This window comes from Pongo abelii, chromosome 3 (assembly GCF_028885655.2).
Source record: "Pongo abelii isolate AG06213 chromosome 3, NHGRI_mPonAbe1-v2.0_pri, whole genome shotgun sequence".
In the NCBI taxonomy this organism is placed as follows: domain Eukaryota; kingdom Metazoa; phylum Chordata; class Mammalia; order Primates; family Hominidae; genus Pongo; species Pongo abelii.
Genome location: NC_071988.2, coordinates 96661812 through 96674262, shown reverse-complemented (window position 1 = coordinate 96674262; position 12451 = coordinate 96661812). Strand labels below are relative to the sequence as shown.

General features: G+C 34.6%; 1 protein-coding gene across 2 annotated transcripts in view; it reads left to right on the top strand.

Annotated features, from left to right (window-relative positions):
• RCHY1 (ring finger and CHY zinc finger domain containing 1) overlaps nucleotides 1–10975 on the top strand; it is a 32079-nt gene extending 21104 nt beyond the window's left edge. Inside the window, exons 5-9 of one of the 2 annotated variants that reach the window (XM_009240087.3) lie at nucleotides 1334–1378; nucleotides 1485–1543; nucleotides 1630–1656; nucleotides 2567–2687; nucleotides 10130–10975. In XM_009240087.3, coding sequence (XP_009238362.1) covers nucleotides 1334–1378; nucleotides 1485–1543; nucleotides 1630–1656; nucleotides 2567–2687; nucleotides 10130–10258 — 381 coding nt within the window. In that variant the 3' untranslated portion in view covers nucleotides 10259–10975. The remainder of the gene's footprint in view (nucleotides 1–1333; nucleotides 1379–1484; nucleotides 1544–1629; nucleotides 1657–2566; nucleotides 2688–10129) is intronic. The other variant, XM_002814877.5, reaches the window with a different exon arrangement.
• Nucleotides 10976–12451: the final 1476 nt, after the last annotated feature.

Below are 12451 nucleotides of genomic sequence, written 5' to 3'. Positions count from 1 at the left end.
AATGAGGCAGAGTAAAGATGACTCTGAAGATTTTCAGCTCCAGCTTACGGTACTTGATTAGTAGATTGTAAATTTTTTGAAGATAAAAGATTGAGTTTGGTTTTTAAACTTGAGTTTGGGGTGATGGCAAGCCATGCTAATGGACATAGCCAGGAGTCAATAGTATCTTATAGATTACATTTCTATGATGTTCTGGTTTCCAAAGCATGTGTAGTGTGTGTGCAAACACTAATTCATTGCATCCTCACCTCGGTATTTACATTCCATCAACTCAGAGATGCCATTGATGATCAGATATGTTGTAATTGCAGGGATGTTAAAATGTATGTGTGAGGTGCACTTTAGAATCAAATGAAATATGTATTAATTTTATTTTATAAATAAGAAACATAAGACTAAAGCGGTGGCTAGTCCAAAATCTCAAGGGCTAGTAAATAGCAGAGCTAGGATTACAGTCTAGATTTTTAAACTTACTATTAAGCTTATTATTTTGAGGGTTTTTCTCCCCACTATACTGTCATCTTTCAAAAACTTATATCTTTTTTTGTTATGGTTTTTTTGTTATGTTGTTTTTCAGTTATCTTTTATTGTCTATATTACTAAGTGGTCCTGCCATCTATTAAGTGCTTCCGTTAAAAACCTGGGAGTCTTCCATGGCACAGTGCTTCCCCTTACCTCCTTGGATTTAACCAGACATTACATCTTGTCAAATTAAGAACTCTGGCTCTGAAGTTAGCCTGCTGGAGCTCCAGTTTAATTCTGCCTCTTATTAATGTGTGACTTTGGAAGTTACTTAGCTTCTCTAGGCCTCCACTGCTTTAACTGTAAAATGGTATAACAATCATAGCCTATTTCATCTAGGATTGTGAGATTTAATTGATCTTATACAGGTACTGTGCTGAACATGGCATGTAGTAAATTTCAATAATATGAACTATTATTACCAATATTATTAGTAAGTAGTTGAGCTTACTAATTTAGGTCACTGGCTTTGGAGCAAAACATACATAATATGCAAAGGTTCCAAATCTTATTATCTTTGGATCTTGGGTAAGTGTCTTAAATTCCTAAGTCACTTTCCTTATTTGTGAAATGAAGGTAATCTCAATAATGTTTATTGAGCATTTTCATTGTATCAGATAATATGCCAAGCCTGAAATAGTGTGAGATTTAAATAACTATTAAAAATCTCTTCTGACATATAAAAAGCATATATTAATGTTAGCTATTATTTTTAGTAAGTTGGTTTTGTTAATTTTTATTATTAATATTGTTATACCTGACATTTTAATCTAGTTAAGCTTTTGTTAATGTGAATTTCTCTTTTAAACAGTGTATTGAAAATGTGTCCCGACAGAATTGTCCAATATGTTTGGAGGTAGGCTTAAAATATTTTTTACTTTGGAAGTCTCAGCTTTTGAATTTAAAATACTTGGATGTTTATATTGTCTTCATACAAGCACTAACATTTATTTCATTTACAGGACATTCACACATCCCGTGTTGTTGCTCATGTCTTGCCATGTGGACATCTTTTACATAGGTAAAGTAACATCTTTTTCTCAATGATGTTTGAAAATAGTGGAGACAGTTTTTGTTTTACTAAAATAATCTTATATTTTCTTTCAGAACGTGTTATGAAGAAATGTTGAAAGAGTGAGTGTTTGGGATTTTAAAAATAATTGTAAGATGTTTGATTTTTTTGTGTGTGTGGTGTGGGGAGGTGGACAAACATTGTTACTTATACTATATTGGGCATGGCAATATTTATATTGAAATGGGTAGCGTAGATGAATATTGTTAAAACCAGACAAAGCGTCTTGGATATAGAACTACACTTTTGCCATGTGTTTCTCTTAAACCTTGTCTCCTCCCACAATTTGAGATAGTTACCTCTTTTTTTTCTGGCCATATATACCAGGAAGTGCAGTTTTTGCCAGATGCAGTTACAGTGTTGTAAAAATGCTGAAAAATATTGCTAAAAATTTGTTAGGTTGTTATATTGGCCAAGTATAGTAAACTAAAAGAAAGTAGGTGAAGTGATCATTAAAGCTAAGACTTTATTAGTGGAAAGGATATTAAAATTAGATGAAAATAATTGAAAAGAGGAGACTGTATTTTGGTCCTACAGATTGATGAGCAAAAATGTGAAGAGCTAGAGAGAGCATTCTTTTTTTCAAATTTTTAGAAAGGAAATAATATCTGAATAATTTTAAACAAATACAGTCTCTTTGCATGAGTGTATTAAGAAATTAAGGTTGTTTAGATAAGGAGTAGCTTAATTAGTTTATAAAAATATATGAAGTATATTCTACAAAGAATATGGACTAATTCCTCTCCATTTTAGAGTACTGAGGAAAAAGACTTAGTTTTAAATAAGTATACAGGAATTAATTTAAAAGTTTTATAGTGTGAAAGTTCCCAGGTTCCTAAGAGATTATCTTGAAATAGAGGAAAATGCCTGTTTTGAATGGTTCATGGGGCAGTTAGCTTGCATCTTCTTGTATACCTGAATTAATATATTCTTTGTTTAATATTTGGAGAATAACCTTTCTGTCTCTTTCAGAGGCTACAGATGTCCATTATGTATGCACTCTGCTTTAGATATGACCAGGTATTGGAGACAGCTGGATGATGAAGTAGCACAGACTCCTATGCCATCAGAATATCAGAACATGACTGTGGATGTGAGTAGAATCAATACTGAAAACTTTGTAGATTCCTTGTTGACACTCTTATTTTTGTCCTCCTGCTCGAATTTGCCAAAAAAAAAAAAAAAAAAGTATACTGGTTTGACACAGATGCTAATGTGATGATTAATGGAAAGCACAAAATGATTTTTAAATTTTAGTTAAGTAGCTCAGATCAGGAAAAAAAAGTCTTAAGAATACTTCTATGTAGTTTTTCCCAACACTAGATGGCAGGCAAAAACTTTATTCTGAATTGTTTACATATTACTTGCCAGAGTCAGTCAGTAATATAACTGACTAGGGTTGGATCACTGGTGGGACTTTTTAAGTACATTTTATTTTTAATTATTTTACAATTTATTTCAGGAGAACATATTTGCTGATTTTTGAGATTACGTTTTGTTTTTTAGTGTTTATTACCCTTTTTATTCCATCTTAGACTTATTTTTATGGAGTGCACACAGGAGACCCCTTTTTCACTTGTTGTTCACAGAATCATAAGCAAGGAACAAATTGAGAGATAAGAGTCATGATTACAGAGAAGTCTTGATTCATGATCTTGGGAAAAAACTGTCCACACTAAAATGCTGCTTGCTTCTGGGGAGAAACTTTCCTGGTTAACTTTGTCTTAAGGTCTCTAATGGGTGTCCAGTTCCAAGAGTGTGGAGGGTCCCTTCTGAATTGTGAGATAATGAACCTAAAGTTCAAAGTCCAGAAGCTTTAGTGTAGGTGGGAAGGGCAGTCTTTCTCTGATGTTGTTCTCAGAGACCCAATCTCCAGATTGTAGATTGTGAAGGGTTTGATTGTTCTTGGTCATTGGACCATCAAAATTTTCTTTACCTGGTGAAAATATACTTTGGCATAATGCATAAAAGCCTTGCGGCATTTAGTCATATCAGAATTTGGTAGTGGAAGATACATGAGGTTCTATTTATTATTAGGTATGTAGGCCTTCCAGTGATTATTTCGTAAGGGGTCAACTTATGTTTTCCACTCCAAGTAGATCTGATTACCATCAATCTGCAATATCAATCTGCAATATCTTTGACCAAGGCAATCCAGTCAATTCAGTTAGTTTTGCCTAATGCTATTGTATCTGTAATATCTTATTTAACTATTTTACAACTTGTCCAGTGAAATAAGTACCTCTGTCACTGGAGATTTCTCTAGGAATGTCCCATGAGAGAAACAAATTTTTAATAACCTTTTAGGTACTGTAATAGAGTTAACCCTCTTGCATGGGATACCTTCTATACAACCAGAAAACATGCACTCAAAATGACAATTGAATGTAATCCCTCTATAAATACTTAAATGGCCCATCAGGTAGCAGAAATGTACTTGAAGTTTTGATTGTCTTCCCAAGATTATGGTTTCGACAAAGCAAACATTGGTCATAAATTATTTAGCAATTTAGCAATATATATAAATTTTATATATACATATAAAATTTGGAATATTTTATCTTTTCCATGGTGAGCCATGGAATGCAGACTTTTTTTTTTTTTTTTTTAGACAGAGTCTTGCTCTTGTTGTGCAGGCTGGAGTGCAGTGGCACAATCTCCGCTCACTGCAACCTCTGCCTCCAGGGTTCAAGCGATTCTCCTGTCTCACCCTCCCGAGTAGCTGGGATTACAGGTGCCCGCCACCACGCCTGGCTAATTTTTGTTTTTAGTAGAGTCGGTGTTTCACCATGTTGGCCAGGCTGGTCTCGAACTCCTGACCTCGTGATCTGCCTGCCTCGGTCTCCCAAAGTGCTAGGATTATATGCATGAGCCACCTTGCCTGGCTGGAATGCAGAACTTTTAATAATGGAAGCTTTAAGGATTTAGGAAGGGCCAGGTGGCTGTCCAGGTTCTCCATGAGTCCACGCTTAACATTGGATTTGTGTCCTCTTAAATACCAGGTTAGGTGCCTACCACTGATAACTGAAGGGTTATTATAGGTAATTTGACTTGGATTGTGGAGTTGATTGAAATCTAAACAATTTCAGTACTGGCTGCTTTAGTGTGAAAATCTGGCAAAGTATTTTCTTGGTATTCAATTAATTTTTATCCTGCTTGGGTTAGCAGTTTTATAAACCAGTCAGTCTCTCCATTAGAGTTCTAGGAATTGTTATCCAGTCCAAGTCCTAAAGTTGTCAGAAGTCTGTATTTAAGAGAGGTTGTCAGGGTCCTTTGCATCCTTTCATGAACCTCCTTGAAGACACAGTACTGTAGAATTTTGCTTGCTTGTCTAGTTTTCAGAGAAACTGCATCAGAATTAAGCAGTTAACTGTGGAAACAACTTAAAATGGTTATAGTTAAAGACATGATTGACAAGGAAATTTTGTTATTTCTGTGGCCTGCAATAACACAGTAACCATAATTAAGACTGATAGCACATACCCCGACATAAAGAATTTTAGAATCTCATATAATTTTGGAATAAATCTTAATAAAAATATAACACAAAGGTTAAATATCATTTCTTATTTGACAGTGCTTCCTATGTAATTTAACAGATCAAATAATCCTTTTTATCTCTCTTTTGGATGCTGCAGGGGCCCTTTGTAGCATGCCAAAGTTAGAGGTAAAAAAAAAAAAAGACTTAATTTTGAAGTTGAAATTTGATTTTGGGAAGCTTGTCAAGTGTGTCGAAGATTTAAAACACTTGACCAAAATAGGATCACAAGTCACTGTAAAATAATAGTCATTTATATAGCCAAAATGAGAATTAACAGGTTTTAAAAAGCAAAAACCTTTACTCTTTGAAACTCAGTTTTCTAAACAATCAAAAGTCCTGAGACAGCGTGCGATAAAATGTTTCCCCTTGTCTCCTCTTTTTATTGTTTGAAGTTTACCCAAAAAGTAAACAAAAATATTTTACTGTCTTATTAATACTACATGAAATCTTTGTTCAAGAGAGAAAACCAGATTTTACCTTTGTATTGTTAGGACTAAAGCTAATTTTAGTAAAACCTTATAAACAAATCCATCCAATCTGTCAGTTTTTTACCGTGTAAGAGTTCCATAAATCTTTTATATTCCCTTATAAACTTTTAAAATTCTTTCTTTTGAACGTTCTGTATTTTAATCTACACTTTTTTATTCCTTCAATTTGAAACAACCGTTAAGTAACTTCAAACTAGACCAAATTTTTTTTTTTAGATGGAGTCTTGCTCTGTCACCCAGGCTGGAGTGCAGTGGAGCAATCTTGGCTCACTGCAACCTCCGCCTTCAGGGTTTAAGCAATTCTTCTGCCTCAGCCTCCCGAGTAGCTGGGACTACAAGCGCACACCACCATGCCTGGCTGATTTTTGTACTTTTAGTAGAGATGGGGTTTCACCATATTGGCCAGGCTGATCTCAAACTCCTGACCTTGTGATCTGCCTGCCTTGGCCTCCTAAAGCTGAATTTTTTTAAGCACATGCCTTTGCAACTTGTCTCACCAAAAGTATATCTTGCTTGTTTTTACACTCCATATAGGGAATTGTTTTTCTTACATCTAGTAGTTTTAATTACATATATTAACTGCAGTTTTAACTCTTAGTAATCCTAATTTCCAGTGAAAACCCTAGGAAGTAATTTTGAACTGTTTTGTATCAGTATTTATAGATGGAAGCCATTTTAACTTTTTGGAAGGATGTTTCCTTAAATTATTATTTATTAAGATATCTAAATATATTTAGCTTTTGTATACTATATAAAAATAAGATGCCAAAGTATATAAACTTAAACTTATAATTAATGTTTTAGCATTTTAACTTACAAATGACTTAAAAGTTTTATGATTATTTACTTAAACATATGACTATAAGATTTTAAATTACTGAAAAAAATTTGAAATTAGGACACAGGTGTACCCTCCCTAATGTTTTCTCAGTCACCTTGAGTCTCAAGTAGCCATATGTCAACCAGGAGGGCTATGAAGGGCAGAGCCTGTCTGAGTCCTGAATTTATGTACCACTTACAGAGCTTTGAACAGAAGACAGAGCTGTAAAGATGATGCCTGGAGGATGGAACCCCTCCTAGAATAGCCAGGGGGCAAAGCTAAGTCAGGGAAGAAGAAGCCCTAGTGGGCTTGATTCTGCCTTGTAGTTACAGGTCTAGGCACTGAGAACATGTACCCAGGCCTCACCTAGCCAGACTTCAGAATCTAGAGGTTCAAAACCCAAAACAAGCTCACAGTCAAATCAAGCAAGTGTTGAATTATATTCAACAGACACCTCTGAAGCCATTCAGTTTTTACTAACAATATAAAACTGGCTTTATTTACCAAATGTTATCACATACGCATAACACCTATAGGAATACAGACAGGCAGAAGCAGATCTTAGAGCTTTCCTAAAGGGTTCTCATTTGCTGGGTTTTAAATAGTTTTTCTGTTCCCCATTCAGACTATCAGTTTTCCAACAGGTTAGTTTCATTTCCCTAAGCAATTGTTAGCTAGGTAGCCCTAAATATGCATTTCTAAAGGGCCAATTCTTAGGTCAAACAAGGTAGAAAATGTATATCTCAAAAGCACACAGCTAAGACTTTAGACGTAAATATTGTACCATCATTTGCTCAAACCAAGGAAAAAATGGTGTGAGTAAAAGTTAAGACAAGATGGCCAGTCACCTTAAACAAAGGTATGACTTACCATGTAAATTTAAAATGTGATAAGAGTTCCTAATGTACACAGACAGACACCTTTAGAAATGGAAATTTCCTTTATAGATATATATTGATTTTACCAAAAGGGTTTCAGGATAGCCTTCAGTATAGCCAGTTGAATGCCAGAAAGGTATACTTTAGTTCCATAGATGGTTTTTAAAAATTTAACTACTGTTTCTTAGCTAAAATTACTGAGTTCAGAGTGGAGCCCACTAAGACAGTAGGGGAAAGAAAGCGTTCTTTTTTATTGTTTGCAGTTTACTAAAAAATTAAACAGAAGTATCTTAGTGTCCATGTCCATGCCTGGGCACAGTATGGATAGATCTGAAAAAGAGGCAAGTCAGCTTTACCTGAGGGCCTATATTTTATAAACATTTTATCCAGGCTAGCTTTCTTTTAGCCTTCAGGGCAGTATAGTAACTAAGCCAAAAGGCTAGTAGATTTAATTTCTCTTATCAGTGAAGCTTTTTATTTGCCTTTTAAAACATCTTTTTTTTTAAGGCAATAAAAATATTGAAATATTTTTAGAAGCTTCACTCAATAGACATTCTTAGATGAGTCTAATTTGGGAGTCCTCATTTTCAAATGCACTTTTTTTTTTTGGTTTGGTTTTTAACAGCTCCTTATGGCCATCGTCAAATGCATTTCTTAAAGTGTAGTTTTAAGTGTTCATTTGGGACGTTCCATTATAATTTTAAATTACTTTTAGTAAGGTTTTGCCATTTCTATAAGCAAATGGCATTTTATCCTTCTATAAAATGTTTAAAAAGTGCTGCTTCTGGGGCCTAATACTTAAACTTGTAAATGTAGGCAGATCCAGAAGGTAGATTGCTCAGTTCTTCAGAAATTAAGGATCCCATTTTCACCTTGAATCTTGGCTTTGGCTCTCATATTTCCTTGGTAAACTTAACCAGTGATTTTTCCCTACTTAAACTTGCAAGAAGAAGAATTGAAGAGGGCAGGACACAAAAAACCCTGTGAATTTCCAAAAGCCAAAATTTGCATCCCCTGCTGTTTTGCCATTTACTGTGCTTCTGCCTGACCCAGTCAGACATAAGAGGTCTTTAGCTAGATCCAAGGCAGTTGGATCCTGGACCCAGTCCAGTTTTTGTTGCGACTTCTGAATTCAGTTCAGATAGAAAATGTGTTCAGAAAAACTTGGATAGCTCAAAACACAAATCCGCAGAGCTTTAGAATCTGAGAACTTACCATGTATGGCTGCGAGAGAGCAGTGGACACAAAGGGCCTAACGGTACCTTACTGGGTCCCCTTGGTGCTCCTGGCGGTCACTGAAAGCTGTACTTCAAATCCTACTTCTGATGCCAGCTGTTTGAAGCAAAACCTTACACAAATTAAATTTAACAGAACTTAATTGAGAAACAATTTGTGAATCAGGCAGCCCTGAACCAGAATAGATTCAGAGGGTCTTGACTTTCTTTATTTGGTTGCAATTAGCTTGCAACCTAAAGCATAAAAGGTTGTTTCTGTGCCTTTTGGCTTATGGAGAGTGATCATCTTTTTTCCTTTAATTAAGATGTGTTGCTGTCTCTTCTCAGCCATACATGGTATTGAGTTTTAGATTAGAATGGGAAAGCCTAGTTTTCTGGCTAGATAATTTTTGGTTATATTACACATTTTCTGAACATCTTCAGATACTTCAGCATATGAGGATAAAAACCACGTAGCAAAGCCAAATGAAAATTATTTTTTGTTTTATTTACACTGGAGTGTTTCATAATTCATGTGGATAATTAAATTGTTAGGGCAATGAAAAATCACTTTTGGAATACTAACCGATAATCATGTGATTGACTAAAGGCCGAAGTGTGCTGTGTTCCATGTAGATAATTTTTTGAAATAATGGCTTCATTAAGATACAATTCACATATTATACAGTTCATTCATTTAAATTGTACAATTTGGTGCTTTTTAAAATATTCATGTAGTTATGCAAACATCACCACAATTTTAGAACACTTTCATCATCCCAAAAAGGAAACGCTCGTACCTATTAGCAGTCATTCCCTAACGCCCCAGGCCTAGGCAACCACTAATCCACTTTCTCCATTTAGATCACATTTTTTAAATAATTATTTTCCAAATTATAATTTAGAGCAAATTTGGAAATTTTCTGCTTATTGTAGTGTGACTATTCAAAAACTAGTGCTTTTCTTGCATAGTAATGTATTGATTTTCAGGTTAACAGCTTTGTTATTTTTCAGGTTCTTGGCACTAGAAGAAATTAATTCTTAAACGGCATCTTATTGTTACTGTAGGGATGAGCGAAGAGCCTCTGTATTTACTCAATTTTAGGAACACTCTTTTTGGAATTTAATTTATTCCTAAGGCAGAGAAGACAGAGAATAGTATACTAAACCTAAAAAATAAGCAAAAATATTATTTGTGTAAAAATTTTGGTTTTATTAACTGAGATACATTTCTGACTGAAAAATAATGAAATCATGTTGTTATTTTGAATTATAAGTATCAGGTATTCATCTGATTATGCCTAGGTTAATTTTCTGGCTTGTACTATTTATACTATTTAATATTTGGAAACTATTTTAAAATAAGCTTTTTTTTGGCTCAAATCTGCCTTTTCATTTTCTGAATTCAGAGCCACCTTAATAGCTTTTTAGAGTTTTCAGTGAAAAAATAAAAAGAAATTTCTACTTTTGGAAATGTTTAGACTTACGTATGTATTTTCACATCTTTAATATGGTTTTCAAGGGATTATGAGCAGACAATGCTACTTGTATTTATAAGGTTTAAAATACTTAATTTGAATTAATCTCTTTTCAGATTCTCTGCAATGACTGTAATGGACGATCCACTGTTCAGTTTCATATATTAGGCATGAAATGTAAGATTTGTGAATCCTATAATACTGCTCAAGCTGGAGGACGTAGAATTTCACTGGATCAGCAATGACGAACATACGCAGTACTGGAGAACTTGGCATTTTCTGATATAGAAAAAGGCTTTCCTTGGTATCGTGTTATCATGTGTCATCATCTATGCATTAGAGTTGATGTGTTTTGTACTAGTGTCACAGCATAAAATCATATTACAAGTATGTAAGGATTCAGGGTCTCTTGATAGAATTATCATAGCTCTATATTGAATGAAAGCCACTGTGCTTGTGTTTTGATTGGAAATTCCTTTAGTGTCAGTTTTTTGGAAGCCAATGATGTTTGCCACTGATACATTCATAGAAGTGTATTATATTTTCATGAAACTTTGCTTTAAGTGACACTATGCACGCAGTTCATTTCTAGTTCTTGATAGAACTGCACTTAATTTTCAGTAGTATTCTTGACTTTTTAAGGGCTGTGTTATATTAAGTTCTCCCTTACTGTTAAAACCTAATTAAATATGCTTTGGAATTTTCTAAGACAGTCCTCTGGATCCTCTAAATGTGAATTTTGATGTAATAACTGCTAATAAAATTATATTGAAACAGTGTTTTATGGAAAGTTTTTTCCAAAGTTTTCTATGTTTGGCTCAATTAGGACAGTATCATCAATTCTATAATGTAAAAGAAATTTTCTTTCTTTTGAGGTATTCTGTAAAAGTAGTTGGGAAAATTATTATGTAAAATAGTAAGACTCTTCCAAAGCCTTAATAAAAACATCAACATTGAAAACAGTTTTTTTAGGTTGCCCAAAATTATTTCTTCAAAGAGTCATTCATTCATTCCTTCATTTAGCAAGTATTTATTGAGCAACTGCTATGTGGCAGATAATGTTTCTAGGTGCTGTAGAGACAACAGTGAACAATAAAGATAAAAGTCCTTGTCCTCACAGCAGTACATTCTAGTGTTCCTCATATTTGATCAATGTACTCATTTTTCTTTATGCAAGGAGTGGATGTCTTACTGTAAATGAATAGAATATTTCTTCCCTAAGCGTGTGAAAATAGGGGATGGTTGAGTGGGAAGGGCATGGGAAATTCCTGGCAAGATCTCTGATTTCATAATACTTTTTTGGGCTCATGTAGTGGAATTAAATATATCTCCTACTTCAGGAAAAAAGTGAACAAATATGTTTGATGATCCAGCCGACTTTGACAGTATTATCTCCGTAATAGCTTTACCATTAGGCTAGGAAGTAAAATGTACACTTATCAGTTGATAAGTACCTATTGAGCACCAGTTGTATTTCCAACTTTGAGCTATTTGAATCTTCTGTGAATAAGGAAGTTAGCCTTTTAACTAGAAAGCCTAAGAGTTCTGGCACATTTATTTATTCTTTTGTTGAAATTTATTCACCTGGATAAAGGCAGCAGTTTGGGACTCAGATCTTTATTTTATCCCACCTTCTTGTTTTCTGTATTCCACTCTTCTTATGTTCTTTCCCTTCATCTGTTTCCTTGGCCTGGCCAGAGCAGCAGTGCTGATCTTCATTTGGGAAAGGATGTTCCTGGGTATTACCAATTAGTATACAGATAAGGAAAGACTAGTTTTCCAGATCTAATACTTTTTTTTGAAGTGGTTTTGCTCTATCATTTAGGCTAGAGTGTAGTGAAGTGATTGTAGCTCACTGCATCCTTGACTTCCTGGGCTGAACTGATCCTTCCACCTCAGCCTCCTGAGTAGTTGGGACTACAGGTGTGTGCCACCATGCCCAGCTAATTTTTGATTGTTTTGTAGAAACAGAGTCTCAGTGTGTTGTCCAGGCTGGTCTTGAACTCCTGGGCTCAAGCATTTCTCCTACCTCCGCCTTCCAAGGGCTAGGATTACAGGCATGAGCCACTGTGCTTGGTCCAGATGTATTACTTTTTATGTTTGGTATTATTCTGCCAAACGAATCATGTTATTGTTTTTAATCATTGAATCATTGGATCTTTAAATAGGAGTAAGTATATAATAATAAGCCTCTTCTGTTTTCAACATCTGTACTGGGTCATGCATTAGCATTAATTACTACAATGATTCTGTGGGGTAAGTGTTGTCCTCATAGACAAGAAAGCTGAGGTTTAGAGGTTAAAATGACACATTGGGGGTAAATAACAGACACTATATGTTGGAGTTGGGAATCAGATCCAAGTCTGACTCCAAACCCACTTTTACCACATTGCTTTTGACCTAAACTTCCATTTTGCTAAAATACCCCTCACAGCTAG